At 36.8% G+C, this 19,770-nt stretch overlaps 1 protein-coding gene across 2 annotated transcripts in view; it reads right to left on the bottom strand.

The window, feature by feature from the left end:
* Positions 1 to 807: 807 nt before the first annotated feature.
* The window catches only part of GSPT1 (G1 to S phase transition 1), a 32,584-nt gene continuing 13,621 nt past the window's right edge, over positions 808 to 19,770 (bottom strand). The window contains exons 2-15 of one of the 2 annotated variants that reach the window (XM_024744292.1): positions 19,407 to 19,451; positions 19,247 to 19,288; positions 18,037 to 18,261; positions 16,537 to 16,570; positions 14,813 to 14,890; positions 13,540 to 13,720; positions 12,459 to 12,613; positions 12,138 to 12,278; positions 10,950 to 11,043; positions 10,030 to 10,110; positions 4,901 to 5,074; positions 3,987 to 4,076; positions 3,661 to 3,829; positions 808 to 1,750 (exon numbers count right to left, since the gene is read on the bottom strand). In XM_024744292.1, the coding sequence (XP_024600060.1) occupies positions 1,698 to 1,750; positions 3,661 to 3,829; positions 3,987 to 4,076; positions 4,901 to 5,074; positions 10,030 to 10,110; positions 10,950 to 11,043; positions 12,138 to 12,278; positions 12,459 to 12,613; positions 13,540 to 13,720; positions 14,813 to 14,890; positions 16,537 to 16,570; positions 18,037 to 18,261; positions 19,247 to 19,288; positions 19,407 to 19,451 (1,562 nt within the window). In that variant the 3' untranslated portion in view covers positions 808 to 1,697. Of the gene's footprint in view, positions 1,751 to 3,660; positions 3,830 to 3,986; positions 4,077 to 4,900; positions 5,075 to 10,029; positions 10,111 to 10,949; positions 11,044 to 12,137; positions 12,279 to 12,458; positions 12,614 to 13,539; positions 13,721 to 14,812; positions 14,891 to 16,536; positions 16,571 to 18,036; positions 18,265 to 19,246; positions 19,289 to 19,406; positions 19,452 to 19,770 lie in introns of both variants that reach the window. The other variant, XM_024744291.1, reaches the window with a different exon arrangement.

Raw genomic sequence — 19,770 nt, 5'->3', positions numbered from 1 at the left:
TTACTATGCACTGATTAAAGCTCCCACATATCCCAGAAAAATAAAAGCCCAGAGATTTGCAGACATAATAAATTTTATTTAAATTTCATGCAGTTTTAATAGCCATGAGTATAGTTATAGGAAGCTGAAGGACAGTAACTATGCTCTGTCCATAAGATGTGGCCTCATTCATGAAATGAATGGGAATTTTACAGTTAAGAAAACAGGATTAGATTAATTTTTATGTTCTGTGACTGGAAATACAGTCTGACTAGGCTTTTCTTTTCTGAGGCAGATGATTACATGGAAGGGACATGTCATTAAATACACAATTACAAAGTATCTTATTTAGAGATAAACCAATCTAAAAGAGGCCAAGTCTTTGATAAAGGGGGCATCCAATAAACCCAGAAAGTGTCCCCTCCATTTCCCATTTATTCTCATTAAAAAATTTCAAAGTTGTGACACAGTTTTAACAGAAAGTCAGCCTTTGATCTAAAATCCACAATGCTGCATTGTGGTTCATCCAAATCATAATTTAGCAAATTTAAAGAAAACAGTCAATTTTGAAAAATTGAGAAAAACTTACACTGTGCTTGATTCTATTTATCACTGTTAACTTTAGTCTGTGCAGATTCTGATGGTTCTAAAAATATGTTCATTTAGTTGCTGGATGAGATTTAGCTTTAATCAGCAAGAATCATCCAGCCTTTAAAATTACTAATACAAACAATAAACTGAGTAATTTGTAGAACTGGCACTTGCAGTTGATACAGTTTTCATATTAGATGCATGCAGCTCTTACAAATACTAAAGGAGGCATTTCTGCCACATCTCAACATGCTGTCTTTATTGTAAATTCCATTAATTTAACAAGTTAATGGAATTTTTTGTAGGGGTACAATTTTATTATGCTTTATACTTATAAAAACTACAGTATGCTGTTCTTGTATTTTAAAACCACTTACTGTGTTTAAGAAATCATGTTAAAATATAAATTGGCAGAAACTGGTAGACCTAATAAAGCAGTGTCACAGTTGCATAAAGATATTGTATGTATGCATTAACCATCAAAAGAATGGGGTCAAACTAATTCTTTCTTTTAATACAAACTTGAACATTGTTTGTAAATGCCTCATTTAAAGTAGTGGATAAGGAAAGTTTAGAAAAGTCCAAGTAATAAAATGTACTCAATTACTTGGTAAAGTTAAAAAGCTAATGCAACAATGTTACATCCAGATAAAAAACATTATTCAAAAGCAATTCAAATACCGAAAAGGGTTTCAAATTGAATATTTTATTAACATGGTAGTTGTCTTTGTAACATGTGCACACACACTCGCACACTCAGAATGATCTGCCTGGGGGAAAAAAAGACTAAGTATGCCTAAGGGAAATGAAAAATTAAAAAATTCCTGGTAGGTTTTCATTATTGTAGGCAATTATGTCCACATCACTTACAAAGCTATTGCCAAATCTGTCCAAGGAAGCAGAGTTTGAGAGGGGAAGAAAAGAATCTTGGGAAAAATTCAACAGTGGCATAGCAGAGCTCTCAATATGAGAAAGCTGACATAATGTGGACTTTTGCTGTGAATTTTTGTCTTTGCAAAACATGGGGAGAGGTTTGTCAATGGGCAGAAAATAAGAGTAGGCGGTGTGAAGTAGGCTTTTGCAGTCAGTTTTCCTCACAGTATTGTGCAGGGTCATCAAGAAAATGCTTAGTCTTTCTCTGGAACCAGTTTCAGAACTTTTCCAATTGCAATGGTCTTACCTAGAAATGAAATTTTTAAAAAACCTTTTCAGTAGTTAACAGCAAGGCTATGTAAGATATTAAAATTTACTATTTTAAATCATATTTTAAATCATTATTTTACAATGTAAATGACTAATTAACTGGCTTTACCATCAAAGACATGATTTCTGATTAATGGAGGGGAACTGAAAATATGATTTTCTTTCAAAAATCTATGCTTGGAGAAGTAAAATGTGGATATCTGTACAATGGAATACTATTTGGCAATAAAAAGGAATGAATTACATACATTACAAGCTACAACATGACTGAAGCTCAAAAACATGCCGAGTAAAATAAAGTAGACACTGAAGGCCACAAACCATATGATTCTATTTTCTATGTCGTGTCCCAAAAAAGGCAAACAGAGAGAAAAAGTAGATTTATGGTTGCCTAAGGCTAGGGGTGGGAATAGGTGGTGACTTTGTAAACAGGTATTAGGGTTCCTTTTTAGATGTTCTAGATGTTATAAAATTAGAATGCGGTGATGACTGTACAACTCTGTAAACATATAATTCACTGAATTGTATATTTAAAACAGGTCAATTTCATGGTATGTAAATTATCTCATTAAAAGCTGTTAAACAGGGCTCTCAGTCCTATTATAAGAGATACAAAACCCATGTAGATCTTGTGAAAAACCTAAAAGCCAACTACTCTTTAGAAAGGAAAAAAATTCTGGGGTTAAAGATTCTTGCTACATTAATTTCTTCTGCCTGATTTTATCAGGTAACTAAAATTCTCATTTTGTTATATTAATGGGACAAACCCAGTAACCAGTTTCACCAAGAAGAGTTTTAAGATAATGACTTCAAATGGATACCACCTTTATACAGATTTCTCCAAAATAAGGCTGAGGGACCATATTCATCATATTCCCAGTGCTTGGCATGGCTCCTGCCATGCAGTAGATATACAGTAAAGTTACTGCTGAATGAAACTGGAACTAATATGTGAACTATTCTATATTTCAAGTGAACCATGAAGTTTTATGTAAAGTTTTCCATAGTCTTAAAAGTTATCTAAGTTAATATAATAATCTATAGAGAAATGTCATTTTGTTTCCATAATACCAGAGTTTCATGGCTGTGAGATAAGAAAATTACAGCTGTTCCAATCCACTCAGGTAGGCAGAAATGGACACACACACAAAAGAACATGAATATTAAACTTCTGAAATATTAGGTGTTAAGACTATCAATCTATGTACCCCTTTTATCTCCCCCCATTTCGATGTGGTTAATGTTTATCATATTTGATTTTAAAATGATTTCTTCTGAGCATAAAAAAAGATGTCTACCTCAGAGGCTTGCTTAGCAAAAATTTGCTCTACAGGATAGAGTCCTTCAAAATGAGGTTTTTTTTTTTTTTTTTTTTTTTTTTTGCGGTATGCAGGCCTCTCACTGTTGTGGCCTCTCCCGTTGCGGAGCACAGGCTCCGGACGCGCAGGCTCAGTAGCCATGGCTCACGGGCCTAGCCGCTCCGCAGCATGTGGGATCTTCCCGGACCGGGGCACGAACCCGTGTCCCCTGCATCGGCAGGCGGACTCTCAACCACTGCGCCACCAGGGAAGCCCCAAGATGAGTTTTAATCACACATATTACAGAGGATTTCATCATAGAAATGTCTTATTTAGTAATAAATAAAATGACTCTCAAAATCCACTGCTTGCAAAATATTAAAATTAAGATTATTCATCTAGAGCATCACTACTAAGATGTGTTGTCAAGTCTGTCTGCTGTTCAACTCATAAAACATTTATTATATGAATATATTATAAAACAAGTATCCACGTTTTCTATGAACTTGCAATGTGTGCTGCACTCAGATGAAGATTACCAAAGCTAAGCATCTTAGATATAACACTAGACATCAATTTAAAGGCTTACCCTCATCTCTTAAAGTAAAACGACCCATCTGAGGGAAGTCTTTAAAGGTCTCAAGGCAGATGGTTCCTGCTGTTCTCAAGCGGGCAATGCATACTTGATCTTGTTTCACAAAGCGGGGTCGAGTCTTACTTTTTTCTCCTGATTTTTTGTCTACCAAGCAGATTAAGGCCTATCCAAGAAAAAAGGATGAGATTGGAATAATGTCAAATAAAAGAATCTTTAAACTAATACTAGAAGTGCAAATAAGAATACATCACTGTTGCTGATCAAAAATTATCAAGATGAAATGGTCTTAAAACAAAAACCTCAGTTATCTTAAAACTCACTGTTATTTCGACTTCTTCAATACAGGTATGGATATGCAGCACCGCATTATAACCTGGGCAGATGATGGATTTGTGCTCTATAATCACTATCTGTCAAACAAAAAAAATTCACATCTTTATCCCTAGGTAAAAAAGAATTGAATGTGTAACTCACAATCTCAATAGGGGACCAACTTATTTTTGTGTTAGATCAGGCTGCCTTACCTCCAAGCATGAACTTTGATATCCTTACCTCACTGATCTTCTTGGCAAGCACACAAACTTTAAAGACACAGGCAGACTTTCTTCTCTGGGAAGGCTTTCCTCTATACTCCCCACCAAGGAATTAATCATTGCTGCTCACATGCTAGGTTTTTTCCTCCTAGATGTGAACTTGTAGTTTTATCCATTTCCCAGTATCCAAGGTCCAAAGTTAACAACCTTGTATCTGACATCAAAATCTAACTTGATTCGTCATCGTATCTTAGAACTCAAAAATTCTGCGAGCTGTACCAATCACTTACTCTCATTGTCCTGGGGAGGTCAGGTTGCTAACATCGAGAAATTATGTGTGTTTTTCTGTCTGGAAAGTTATTTGCTCTGAATGAACAGACAAACCATGACTTCCACGGCAACTACTCTCTACTTAAAGTGAAAAACACTTTGAGCAAAATGTAAGTATCAATATATATTATCAACAGGAAATAAATAGGGAACTTACAAAGAATACTACCTACCCAGTACTTGTACCATCTTAAAGACTTTATGTGTATGAGATATACATCACAGTTGTGATCTCTATATATGGTTTATTCTATTTTAGTTCCCCTTCTGCACACAATGGCATGTCACCAATAATCAGGACAAAGGAGATTTAAATTCTAGTTTCATTTAGACAGTGAACATCATCATAATAATTACAACAACTGGTTTACCTGGGCATCAAATGTGCGACCAGAATGACAAAGATTATTAGGATCACAAAGTATGAACCCTGGAAGAATCTCCTCCTCTTCAATTCCTTTCAGTCTGATTTTGAGGTTTTCACCTGGGGCTACAGAATCAGTTTCTACATCATCAGAAAGGATTCCAAGAACTTCCACGTTGTGCTTAAAAAGAAACCAAGATTGGGGATTTTTTGACACATTCACTGCATTATAGAACGGAAAATTATCTGTTTGCTGAAGACTTGCAAGTCACATTTTTCTGTGATTGTTGATTAGCCAAAATAATTCTTTGAGTGTGAAACTTTATAACATTTGTATGACACGAACTTAATGAAAAAAATCATATCCTAGAAGTACAAACTGCCAATTAGAAGATTTATCTGTCACATCCTAATAATTTCCAAATAGAACAAGTATAAAGTAACATTTGTCTTTTTTTACTTTTTCAAAATTACAACATTAAATCTAAAATTTGGATTTTAATTTTATGGATGTAATTTTTATTATTGTTAAATTCCAGGAGTTAACAGACATAGCTTCCATTACCTATCAATCCCCCAAACATCCAAAGAATGTACTTTTCCAAGGTTATTTGAACAGCTAAGCTTTAAAGCACATTGACTGTTTAATAGGTAGTTTCCTTTTGGGGTGATGAAAATGTTCTGGAACTAGACAGTGGTGACGGCTGCACAAAACTGTGAATGTACCTAAATGTCATTAAATGGTAAAATTTATATGTCTTTTACCACAATAATTTTTTTTAAAGAGCATATAGATGGGGAAAAAAATGTTAAAAGCAATACTCACTAGTATTCCCTCATTTTATTCCACTTCTGCCCTTAGAGGTAATTCATATTTTTAAAACACATGGCAGAAAACAAACAAAATAAAGCCTTCAAGACAAAAATGAACTTTCTCATGATGGTGGACATATAGTAGAGAATCCAGAATCACTATATTCCATACGAGAATTCTACAAACTGTCACTTGCTAAACTCTAGTAGTTTCCCCATACACACACATACACAAATAATGGCTTTCTTTCCCAAAAGGCAGCTTATACCTTACTGATACCTGTCTGTTGAAATTCATTCCAAGAACTGGTAATATAGCCATATTTGCTAGCAAATTCTTTACAGTAATGGGATAAAGGGGTAGAAACTAGCAGTTCCACCATACACAACTAAACAAGTATTGTTTAATACTTTTTGCCCAAATAATCCAGCATAATTAATTCCTCTCCCCAAATAAGGACTTTTATAGCTGAATAAAATAGAGCAAGTCTAATCTCTAATCCATACTTATGAAAAGTTAAGATTAAGACCAACAAAATTCTTAGTTTGTGAAAGGTATTAAGGATTTTACCTACTCTAAGTACCTCACATAAGTGGAGTCATACATGATTTATCTTTTTGTATCTGGTATATTTCACTTAGTAATGCCCTCCAGGTTCATCCATGTTGTAGCCTATGTTAGAATTTCCTTCCTTTTTAAGCTGAGGTAGTATTCTGTTGTACGTATACACCACATTTTGTTTGCTTATTCATCCATCAATGGACACTACAGGTTGCTTCCATGTTTTGGCTATTATGAATAATGCTGCTATGAACATCAGTTCTTTTAAAATTTATTTTTGGTTGCGTTGGATCTTTGTTGCTGTGCGCTGGCTTTCTCTAGTTGCGGCGAGTTGGGGCTACTCTTCATTGCAGTGCGCGAGCTTCTTGTTGTGGAACACGGGCTCTAGGTGCACGGGCTCTAGAGCGCAGGCTCAGTAGTTGTGGTGCACGGACTTAGTTGCTCCGCAGCATGTGGGATTTTCCTGGACCAGGGCTCGAACCCGTGTCCCTTGCATTGGCAGGCGGATTATTAACCACTGCGCCACCAGGGAAGTCCCTGAACATCAGTTATTCAAGGTCTGCTTCCAGTTCTTTAGGGTATATACCCAGATGTGGAACTGCTGGATCATGATTATTCTATTTTTAATTTTTTTGAAGAAATGCCATTATGTTTTTCCACAGCAGCTGCACAATTTTACATTCCTGCCAACAGTGCACAAAGGTTCCAATTTCTCCACATCCTCACCGGCATTTGTTATTTTCTGGGGTTTTTGATAGTAGCCATCCAGATGGGTGTGAGGTCTCACTGTGGCTTTGATTTGCATTTTCCTAATGATTAGTGACGTTAAGCATCTTTTCATGTGCTTTTTGGCCACTGTACATCTTTGTAGAAATGTCTATTTAAGTTCTTCGCTCATTTTTTAGTCAGCTTGTTTTTTGTTTTGCGGTACATGGGCCTCTCACTGTTGTGGCCTCTCCCTTTGCGGAGCACAGGCTCCGGACGCGCAGGCCCAGTGGCCATGGCTCACGGGCCTAGCCACTCCATGGCATGTGGGATCTTCCCGGACCGGGGCACGAACCCGTGTCCCCGGCATCGGCAGGCAGACTCTCAACCACTGCGCCACCAGGGAAGCCCAGCTTGTTTTCTTTTTGTTGTTGAGTTGTAGGAGTTCTTGATAATATTATGGATAGTAACCCCATATCAGATTTATGATATACAATTTTTTACCCACATTCTGTAGGGTGCCTACCTATTAATTTTTAAATGTAAAATAGCCTGGCATCTACATCTTTTAAAACATTTCATTCTATTCCACTGAGACTCAGGGGACTAGTGAACTCGGTGAACCGAGTTTTTAAGGCTTGATTAACAACTGTAAGATATGCTATATTGACCTGCTTAGTCATTAGTATAAAGTGACAGCTTCTACAAGAACTAGTACATTAAGGCCCTTTACCTTTAGCTATAGCCCAGCTCCAGGTTCACTTGCCCATAATAAGTACTTTTCTTTATTGTGATAAAATACTCATAAAATTTACCTTTTTAAACCATTTTACATTGTACAATTCAGTGGCATCTACGTTCACAATGGTGTACAACCATCACCAGTATCTGGCTCCAAAACACCTTCATCACCCCAAAAGAAAACTCTACACACATTAAGCAATCACTCCCCATTCTTCTTCCCCAAGCCCCTTGCTTCCATCTCCACAAGCAAACTCAACTTCTGTGACTGCTGAACAGACAAAATAGAGCAAGGATTCAAACTGACCATTATTTCCATTCATTTATCATTGACCTTCAAGTTGCAGAGAAACTTAGAAAAAAGATTCTATGATAGGATACTCTGATCTCCAAGGCATCAAGAAACCCCAAAGTAGGGCTTCCCTGGTGGCGCAGTGGTTGGGAGTCCACCTGCCGATGCGGGGGACACGGGTTCGTGCCCCGGTCTGGGAAGACCCCACATGCCATGGAGTGGCTGGGCCCATGAGCCGTGGCCGCTGAGCCTGTGCGTCCGGAGCCTGTGCTCCGCAATGGGAGAGGCCACAGCAGTGAGAGGCCCGCATACAGCAAAAAAAAAAGAAAAAAAGAAACCCCAATTATACCTAAACAGTACACTGACAATTACCTTTTGTAATTCACTGTGCCTGGAATAAGCATGGTAAAGAAATTCTCAGGGGACCTCCCTGGTGGCACAGTGGTTAAGAATCCACCTGCCAATGCAGGTTCAAGCGCTGGTCCAGGAAGATCCCACATGCCGCAGAGCAACTAAGCCCATGTGCCACAACTATTCAGCCTGCGCTCTAGAGCCCACGAGCCACAAATACTGAAGCCCATGTGCCTGGAGTCCATGCTCCACAACAAAAGAAGCCACCATATGAGAAGCCTGCACACCGCAACAAAGAGTAGCCCCCGCTCGCCACAACTAGAGAAAGCCCGTGCGCAGCAGCAAAGACCCAACACAGCCAAAAATAAAAAAATTTATGGAAAAAAAAAAGAAAGAAAGAAATTCTCAGTTAAATCTTAACAAAGTCTCTATTTAGAGGTTCTGATGATTCAGGCCTGTTTTCCTACATAACTAATACCTCTAGATTGTTAGAGAAGTTCTCTGGAAAACAGGTAACAGTTTCTTAGTAACACGTCATGTGCAATTATCAGCAACTGAGCAGTCAGAAATAACACAAAGGAATAGCTTGAGATTTTTGCATGTTACTTAATGAAACCCTCTCCAATAATGAAGAAATTACAATAAGGTAGAAAGAAAGAGTTAGGAAAAGACCCATTTATGATAAAGGCAAATCCTCTTCTCCCAAAATAAATTAGGAACATAGGTTAGACACATTATTTTATAGTACCCAACATAACGATGTACAAAAAATAAAAGGAAGCTAATTATATCATGATTAAAGCTGAGTTTTCATCCCTGGCTCACTTACTAATCCAGTGTGTTAACAGAAGCAAGTCACTTAATCACTTCAGATTTCTATTTACTTCCTGTAAAATAATGGAGTTGGGCTTCCCTGGTGGCACAGTGGTTAAGAATCCACCTGCCAATGCAGGGGACACGGGTTCAAGCCCTGGTCAAGGAAGATCCCACATGCCGCGGAGCAACTAAGCCTGTGTGCCACAACTACTGAGCATGTGCTCTAGAGCCTGCGCGCCACAACTACTGGGCCCACGTGCCTAGAGCCCGTGCTCCACAACAAGAGAAGCCACTGCAATGAGAAGCCTGCTCACTGCAACTAAGAGTAGCCCCTGTGTGCAGCAACGAAGACCCAATGCATTCAAGAATAAATAAATAAAAAAACAAAAACGGAGTTGAAGCTTTCATGATGATGAACCTTTTTTTTTTCCTTTGCGGTACGCGGGCGTCTCACTGCTGTGGCCTCTCCCGTTGCAGAGCACAGGCTCCGGACGCACAGGCTTAGCGGCCATGGCTCACGGGCCCAGCCGCTCTGCGGCATGTGGGATCTTCCCAGACTGGGGCACGAACCTGTGTCCCCTGCATCAGCAGGCGGACTCTCAACCACTGCGCCACCAGGGAAGCCAGATGGTGCACCTTTTAACTCTAACATGGAGCTAATACTGTCCCTTCTCCATTTGTCAATAAATAACATCACATATTCTTGATTAAATTTTGTACTTGACATTAATAAAACATAATCCTGGATTTAAAAAGTTGTTTCTTTTAATGAAATCCCTAAGACTGAAAAGTTCTGGCTCCTTGCTAATATTTTCAAGAGAAAATTTAAATGAGCAAGAGCATTACTAAGTCTTACCTTGTTTGGCATCATAACAAGCTGCTGACCTTTACAAATAGATCCTGATTCTAGCTTTCCCAGGACCACAGTGCCCATATCCTGTTTAAATTTAAAATGAAAAACCAAATGTCAGACTTCTATTACTACTCTACAGCAGTTCAACAACCCAAAGTGAAATCTTGCAGGGCTTACTCATAAAAGAAAATCTTTAGCTCAAGTGGTAGAATGCTTAGGATTAATCTCAAACACAGGTAAATACTCTGTATCTGTGTCATAAGCATATGTATAATTATAATACTAAAAAAAAGGAGGCTTAGGATTTAAAAAGAAAGCACACTGCAGGAGACAGGGCAGAATTATGTCTGAAGATCTGAATTATTTGTTCAAATTCAGGTTCTCTCAAAAATATCTGAGACTTTTCTCTCTTTTATAAAATTGGAAAAATACTTGTTCAAGAAATTTAACATGAAGCTAATCAAAGAATGAAGTGTTTGAGAAGGGCAAAATATTACATATTGATAGTGCAATACTTAAAAACCTAGTTAAAAATAGTGAAGCTTATTTCTTTAAAGATTAACATCCAGTTGGTTGGTGAGGCTATGGGAAACCTAGCACTCATATACTGCTTGCTGGTGGTCATGTAAGTTAGCATTGTATTCTGGAAGGCTGTTTGTCAGTATCCATCAACGTTAATACACAAACCCTTCCAGCAGTTTTACTTATAGGAGTCTCTCTCTAAAACTGATCATTGGCTCACTGGAAAATAGCTGAAATAAACTAAGTTTGTTGATTAAATTATGGTCTATCACTGAATAATATATAACCATTAAAAAAGAGACATCTATGTTATGTTGTTAATTATTAAAGTTATTTCATAATTTAAAACAAAACAATTTATCACTTCCCATAAAACCCAAGTTCTTGAACATTTTGGGTACCTTGTACTTATCCACAATTGGCAGCCTGATTGGTCCATCAACTGATCTACTGAAGTTTGGCAAATTATCCAGATATGGAATAAATGGTAATCCACTGCGAACATAACAATATCCATTAAAGAGAGTCAACATAAATGTTAAAGTTTTAAGAAATTACATGACTCTAACTTTACACCAAAAAAAGTGGTTATAACAATATTTCCATTCTACCCATGTAGTCTTCTCATTCAACCTTTTTATTATCCAGTTCATTTCACTTATTCCTCAGAAAAATTAAAAACAAAATAGCTCAATATAATGAAAAAGCTTCCCCATAAACTTATTTTATTAAAATTGACAAAAGTAAAAAAAAAAAAAAAAAAAAAAAAAAAAAAAAAAAAAAAAATTGACAAAAGTATTTTATGGCAAATAGCCCACATGTAATAAAATGACTCCACTCTATTACTTAATTTTTATGGAGTTTTCCAGCTCTGAAATCAGGATTCTATAAAATATTAATAGTTTCCCCTTTAAAACTACAGTATATGGATTGGGAGGCTTAATATTGCCAAGATCGCAATACTCCCCGCAAACCGATCTACAAATTCAATGAAATCCTTAGTAAAATCCCAGCTGCCTTTTGGCAGAAATTGATGAGCTGATCCTAATATTCATATGGAAATTCAAGGGACCCAGAACAGCCAAAATAATTTTGGGGAAAAAAATAACAAAATTCAAAGACTCACACTTCCCAATTTAAACACTCATATAAAGCTAAAGTAATCAAGACTTTACCTTACAAAAAATTAATCCAAAATGAAACACTCCCCTAAGAGCTTCAATAGGCTTAAATGAAAATAACAGGGCTAACTCTTTATGACCGGATTAGGCAACACTTCCCTAGGCATGACACCAAAAGCACAATTAAGAAAAAAAATAAACTAGACTTCATCAAAATTAAAACCTTTTGAGCTTCAAAGGACACCATCAAGAAAGTAAAAAGACAGCCCACAGAATGGGAGAAAATACTTGTAAATCGCGTATCTGATAAGGGACTTGTATCAGGTGAGTAAAGTACCCTTAACAACTCAATAACAAAAAGACAACCCAATTAAAAGACAAAGGTCATGGTATTTTTAATGCCAAGGTTACAGTCAATATTTTCTTAAATTACTTACTAAGACACAAACTTTTAAAAAGGTTACTTACATGTACCAAGGACAGAAATCTGATTGCTCTTTAAGATTTGCTCCAGTCAGTCCTGAGCAGGGCATGAAGTGAATGTCCTTTTTGGGATTGAAGCCAACTTTTTTCAAAAACGGCACTAGTTTCTCTTTACATTCTTCATATCTATTAATATTTTTAAATAACTCAATTATAATGTAAAGCAACTGAACTCTAGTTTCAACACTACACAAATTAAGGTTTAGAAAAACCCCAGGGGAAAAAAAGCATACAGTAACAAAACCATCCTTTATTCCACTAACATGTCTATTAAAAAAAAAAAAACAGTAAGACATCCAAACTTACCTCTCATTGCTCCAATTTACTGTTGGATCATCCATCTTATTAATAAGCACAATTAAGTGTTTTACACCTGCTGTCTTTGCCAACATTGCATGTTCTCTCGTCTGTCCTCCTTTTTCAAATCCAGTTTCGAACTCTCCTTTCCTGGCAGAGATTACCTATTCCAAGAAATTAAACAGTTTATTCTTACACATTCAGGTACACTCTTCTAGCAATAAAACATCTTTCCTTTCAGTTTTATTAGAAGCTTCTTCCAAGAAAATATAAGTAAATTAGTTATAACATACATACTTTTGAACATCACAATGTCTAAATGCTTTAAGATTTTGGTAAATGTTTCTTGATTCCCAATTTTCCAAAATCTGGTATGCCTTTATATTTTAAAATTCTATGTATGTGATTTAGTGCTAGTACACTGACCACCCCCCGCCAAAAAAAAAAATTGCAAAATGAAGACCTTAAAACGGATAATTTCTTATTCATTTTTGTACCCACAGTACATTTATTGACTACAAAATGGATTAGGCTTGGCAGTCAGTGGACACTAATTTCTGGCACAGTAAGAGGTAATAAAGGGCAGAGAAAAACTGGAACATTTTCATGAGTAAATCAAATTATGAAGATTTATTGGGCAGATTAGAGAGACAAAAGTGAAAATTGTGACTATGTATATATTCTAGTTCACTGTAACCTAAATTCTAGCTTTTAGAAGGTAAATTCAAATGTTTACATTTTAGGATTTCCCTGGTGGCGCAGTGGTTAAGAATCTGCCTGCCAATGCAGGGGACACAGGTTCAAGCCCTGGTCCGGGAAGATCCCACATGCCATGGAGCAACTAAGCCTGTGTGCCACAACTACTGAGCCTGCTCTCTAGAGCCCGTGAGCCACAACTACTGAGCCCATGTACCTAGAGCCCGTGCTCCTCAACAAGAGAAGCCACCGCAGTGAGAAGCCCACGCACCGCAACTAGAGAAAGCCTGCGTGCAGCAACGAAGGCCCAACGCAGCCAAAAAAAAAAAAAAGTTTACATCTGAAGTTGGGCTGTTAACAAATACACAGATGAATTGGAAATGTCTTCCCTTACCAGTACAGCCAAATCTGCTTGAGAAGCACCACCAATCATATTTGGGACAAAACTCTTGTGGCCAGGGGCATCTAGAATTGTAAAATGCTTCTTTTCCGTTTCAAAATAGGCACGACCCACTTCTACTGTTTTACCCTTGTCTCGTTCTTCCTGATTTGTGTCTAAGGCCCAAGATAAGTACCTGAAATAATTTTAAAATAAGAATAATACTGGTAAGTACATGAAAGTTTTAAAAACATTCTTCTACCAACATTTAAATCATGAAGAAGACTGGGTAGAAATAAAAATTAAATGACTAAAACTTGTATCCTTGTGACTCAAACACTCAGTGCTTTTATATATATATCCAGTGTCAATTATATATTCTGTAAGCAAACATTATATATGAGAACAAGCTGACAACAAAGAAAGATTATTTAGTACCAATGCCAATATCACCATGAGTTAAGTAATAAGTTCCTTTATATTTCATTTAAAAAATCATCTAGCACAAAGTATAATACAAATAAGGCTGTCTAAGGGTATCTTTCAAAAGTAAAGGCCACTAATCCACCATTTGGGAGCAATGGTTACTTGCTAAAAATTATTTTGATATTTCTTCGCTATATAAGAATTACTTATATAAATTTAAACCATCTCTAACAGTAGGTGTTAATTTAGATGACATCATCTGTACTTCCTAGTAAGTAATCCATTTTTTAGTGTTATACTGATTAGGATTTTTTCCCTTAACACAGAAATACAATAAAAAAAAAAGACCATCAATGTCCTATTTAGATAAAGCTTGTTAACTTAAATAAGGTTAGAAAGAAGAAAAAAAAAGCTGACCCTTTCTCTCACCATGCAAAGGCAACCACTGTCAATAATTCCGTCTATTCTTTTTTCATTATTCACATAATGATCATACCCTAAAGTACTATTATGTTACCTGCTTTCTCCCCAAATTCCACTGTAACATCAGTTCTATTACTGGTTCCTATAAATTCTATAAATGAAATTTTAGTGGCCAGGTAATGACTTAATTAAATAGATATTTTATAATTTATCCCACAAGCCTCCTATTATTATCCTGGATGTTTAGATATTTCCAGATTTTCTCTGGGTAAAGTTATGAAGTCATCAGGAACTGATCTACTAGGTAGTATGAGGGGAAGGGAAACTTTTCCTTTGTTATGACACCATTTTAGACCTCATGAACTTACATCTTAGACTACAAAAGCATTAAGTAGGCAGAGTTTCCTTAAAAGTAATTTATAGTGTCATAAAAGTTTACCAAGTTTCTCTGTTTTTTTCTTTAGCTTCTCTTTCATATTTCTCAAGTGTCCTCTTGTCAACCATTCCAGTCAAATACCTGAAAATGTTGAAAGAAAAGAGAAACAACATTTAGTTACTCGCAAATTATTCAGTTGTGAAGTGAGGAAGCCTTTAAACCTCTTTTGAGGGGAATTTGAACTCCACAAAAAGCTACTTTAAAGTACAAGTACCACTGGGGTAGATGCTGAATTAACGTTTCAGTGGAAAAGATATTTACAGTCTCAAATTACTTCCCCCAAGATAATGGGGAAAAAAATAACTTTCCAGTGGAGAATTCTGGCAGACAACACCTTAACTAAGTAGTCATGGCTATTATCACCAGTAATAAATAAAACATACTGAATACTGCTATTTTGTGCGCCCTGATAGGATGCTCTGTTAAGAGCACAACATACCTTCTGTGACATTCTTATCCAGAATGCATACCCTCAATCTAATTGTTAACATCAGTCAAACCCAAATTGAGGAACATCTCATAAAATAACCAAATAACACTCTTCAAATTATGAAGGTCATGAAAGACAAGACTGAGAAAATGTCACAAGTTGGAGGAGACTAAGGAGACGTAACAATTAAATGCAATGTGGAACTCCAGAACAGAAAAAAACGACACTGGTGGAAAAACTGGTAAAATTCAAGTAAGATCTGTAGTTTAGTAAACAGTATTGTGCCAGTGTTAACTCCCTAGCTGTGATGATTGTACTATGGTTATTTGATACGGTAAAATTAGTTGTATAGCAACTCTGTACTGTTTTTGCAACCTTTCTGTTAAGTCTAAAATTATTTCAGAATAAAAGTTTAAAAAAGCAAATGTAAATACTGTATAAAAGAAAATAATTCCAACTGTTGTCCAAGCAATTATATCTTACTAATACATTTCAATAGTTAATATTTTAAAAATATTAGTCAAAATGAGATTATAAATTTTTAAATAATTCTTTAGTAATACCTAACTGCTTCCCTTGACTCAATCCAAATCAAATCCTGTTCTTAGCTTTAGCCTCTATATGTTGTTCTCTGCAGAGTCATCTACAGTGCATACTTCTAACCATTTTGGTATAGAATCTTGGGTGAAATGCCAATGAAAATTCCAGCCCATAAGCAAAAAATATACACTCTCCTAAAACACAACATCAACTGGGCCTGTCACTTCCTTCCACAGAGCCTTAGGTAATAAGGATTCCTGTGTAACGGCCTGCTTTAGGGTCTGTTGTGGAAATTTTCAAAAGTAATTGGCAAGATTACTGATTAAGATTACTTAACAAGGCAAGACAATGAAGATATGCCCTCTGGATCCACTGATGACACAGTTTAAAGAAATGAGTCTAATTTAGGAGAGATTAAAAAGACATTTTAATTATTTTTCAATTCTAGAACACATCACTAAAAGTCAACCATGGCATTTTCATACCTAGATACCTTCTATATGTGTGATAAAAAAAAAACTATTCAGCATGTTAGCCAGACTGTCTGATTAAATCCACATATATTCAAGGAGTTGATGAATGAGGAAAAACCAGTTCCCCAGATTCATTATTCCCAAGAAAATCATATTTAAAGCAGACTAAGATTTCTTATAATCTAGGGTTCTATATTTTTATACACAAATCTAAAAGACAGCTATTAGAAATACATTTAATGTTCCATGAGAGTCTTAAGATATTTAACAAAAAATATACTTACATTATTTGTCCTCCAATGGTTGACTTGCCAGCATCTAAAAAGTAACATCATCAACAATAGGCAAACCACAGGTGTAATAAAAACAAAACAAAACACCATCACTATATAGGAATACAACTAAAGTGGTTTAACATCATAATTACAGCTTGCAAAAGCAACTGCGATGATAGGAATTTGGGTCATAAGCTCTGGTTAGTCACCTTCTCCCTTTGAATCTAAGACCCCCTGCAGCTCTGCAGTGACTTAGCGCTACTTTACTGATAAAGAAAGAAAGACTTTAACAGATTGCTCCTTGACCTTCTGCAGCAGCAACAGAATATAAATTACCCAAGAGGAGCCTCGAAGGAGAACAAAAGTAGCCAAAGACCCATGAACTACATTTAGGTAGTCTGCTTTTTCACTTTTAGCCAGTATAGATGTTCCTTTACAAATTTCAAAGGAGTTCTTGCTACTAAAAAAAAGTAGAACGGTGGTGTATCGTCAGGGCAAGGCAGAGATAAGATAAAGGGAAGAAAAAGGGGCACATAATTCCCTTATTTTCTTCTCACTTCTCTCTGACAAGTGAGATTGGCAGAGAATATCTGAATAAATGAAATAGGGTTTTGTTTTGTGTGCTAAACCAGCAAGCTGACAACATCCAGAAGTTACTCCAAATTATTCATTTTTTGCACATACAAAATTAAACTACCTAGTAAAGTTAATACCGCAAAATCAACTGAAGTTTACACAAAAAATATAGGTACATTTTCTATATTAATTAACAGATGTCGTAATATGTTGAGCCATCATCAGTGGTCTATAGACCAGTTACTCATTACATACAAATATACTGAAGCTTATTTTCTTCCAGCTTCGATGCCATCACAACCTTCAAAAATAAAGCACTGGCAATGTCTTGCCAGCTAAAAAAAAAAATCTATTGAGGGCTTCCCTGGTGGCGCAGTGGTTGAGAGTCCGCCTGCCGATGCAGGGTACACAGGTTCGTGCCCCAGTATGGGAGGATCCCACATGCCGCGGAACGGCTGGGCCCGTGAGCCATGGCCACTGAGCCTGCGCGTCTGGAGCCTGTGCTCCGTAACGGGAGAGGCCACAGCAGTGAGAGGCCCGTGTACTGCAAAAAAAATAAAATAAAAATCTATTGAGTTAAAAATCAAGACATTTTAGGGCTTCCCTTGGTGGCGTAGTGGTTGAGAGTCTACCTCCCGATGCAGGGGACTCGGGTTCATGCCCCGGTCCGGGAAGATCCCACATGCCGCGAAGCGGCTGGGCCCGTGAGCCATGGCCGCTGAGCCTCTGCATCCGGAGCCTGTGCTCCACAACGGGAGAGGCCGCAACAGTGAGAGGCCCGTGTAACACCAAAAAAAAAAAAAAAATCAGGACATTTTAGATTAATTTAGTTCAGTTTCACGAAACACTTCCAAGTAGCTAAATAAGATGTTCTATGTTTGATGTACCCAATAACTTTGGTCATTTCTTATCACTGCTATGAGTACAACTTACCTACATGCCCAATGAATACTACATTTACGTGTTCTTTCTTAGGAGCACCTGGTGGTGCAACCACAGATTTAGGTTTTGGTATTTCCTCTTCCTCCTCCATCATTTCCTGGGCACTTTCCTCTGTGGGCCTTCCATCTCCCAAAGAACCACCCCCTGGCTCTGCTTCACTTATTTCTTCTTTGTGCTCCCATGATTCTTCTGGGGACATTTCTGTCTCCCCGTTTTCTACTGAAATAAGACATTTTAGCTTAGTATTCCAAAAAACGTTTATCATCTGTACTTTAAAACACAGATGCTTTCAAATAACAAATAGAACTTAACATATTCAGTTCCATTTCCTAACCTCTAGTGACACACAAGCAAGAAAATCTCTTTCACAACAGAAACGGACAAGCTAGCCTCCTCACTGCTGACATCAGAGCTCTGACTCAGAGACTAGAAGAGACTATTTTAACGTAGCTTCATCTTCATAAGGACAAACAAGACATGAACAGCAGATCCAACATTCCTAACAGCCCGGTTATTCCATCGTCAAGATGTCCTGACAGTAGAAGAAAGGGGAAGTTCCAAATCAGAATACAAAAAAGTGTGAAAAGATTTAGGTCTTTTCTTTTTCCTCTTCAAGTAACAGAACTTTGATATTGACGTTATTAATCACCTTGGGAATATGAAACCCTTAAGGGTAAGAACATTACAAAAAAGAAGAAAATTTTCACAAAGTAAATGGATCAAGTACAACTATTCAAACTGACTTCTGCATTTCCTCCATTCAATTCTTTTATATTTGCCATCAATAAATTTATCATGGGGCTTCCCTGGTGGCGCAGTGGTTGAGAGTCCGCCTGCCAATGCAGGGGACACGGGTTCGTGTCCCGGTCCGGGAAGATCCCATATGCCCCAGTAGCGGCTGGGCCCATGAGCCATGGCCGCTGAGCCTGTGCATCCGGAGCCTGTGCTCCGCAATGGGAGAGGCCGCAACAGTGACAGGCCCGCGTACCGCAAAAAATAAATAAATAAATTAATTAATTAATTAATTAATTTATCGTGGCAGTATTAATGCCCAATTAGTTCTGTTTTCTAAATCCTAACAGCAAAGATTCAGTTTTAAATGTAGGCATTATAATAAGCATAACACTTACATTTGTACCTTAAATCTTGAGAGTGAAAGAGTTTCATATTACTGTATTAATATGGTCAGAAATTTTCTTACCAACAGCTTCTGAAAGTTCCATGCTAACAGCTGAATTTGAACCTAGACAAGAAATTGAGATATAATATATATTTACAAAATAGTATCTAGCTTTACACACCACAGACAACTTAATGTTTTCTGAGTTAGATGTTCAAAGAGTCACATCATAGAAAATTACCTTCACACAACAATGACTGTTCCTCTTGAGAAGGTTCCACAGGTGCTGTTTAATAGAAATAACTTCTATTAAAAATTGAGACCTATACATCCATTTTACTTACCTTTTAAAATACAGGAAAAATAGAAGTTCAATAACAAAACAAAACCCTCAATAATTCAGAACAATGGCAACTAATTAGGGTTTCAAATTAGAAGCCTCTGTTTAACTTACTAAAAAATCTACCCATCACAGCCAATTTTAAAACATTTTCAGTAACTAAAATGTATTCACAAAACCATGTTTATTCTCTGAATCTGCTTCATAAACTTTTCCTTTACAGATATTATAAAAGTAATCTGCAGCCCAGCACAGATCAAATAAG

Source organism: Neophocaena asiaeorientalis, unplaced genomic scaffold, assembly GCF_003031525.2.
Source record: "Neophocaena asiaeorientalis asiaeorientalis breed wild unplaced genomic scaffold, Neophocaena_asiaeorientalis_V1.1 scaffold91, whole genome shotgun sequence".
Classification (NCBI taxonomy): domain Eukaryota; kingdom Metazoa; phylum Chordata; class Mammalia; order Artiodactyla; family Phocoenidae; genus Neophocaena; species Neophocaena asiaeorientalis.
The sequence above is the reverse complement of the archived record's forward strand: the minus strand, read 5'-3'. Positions and strand labels throughout refer to the sequence as shown.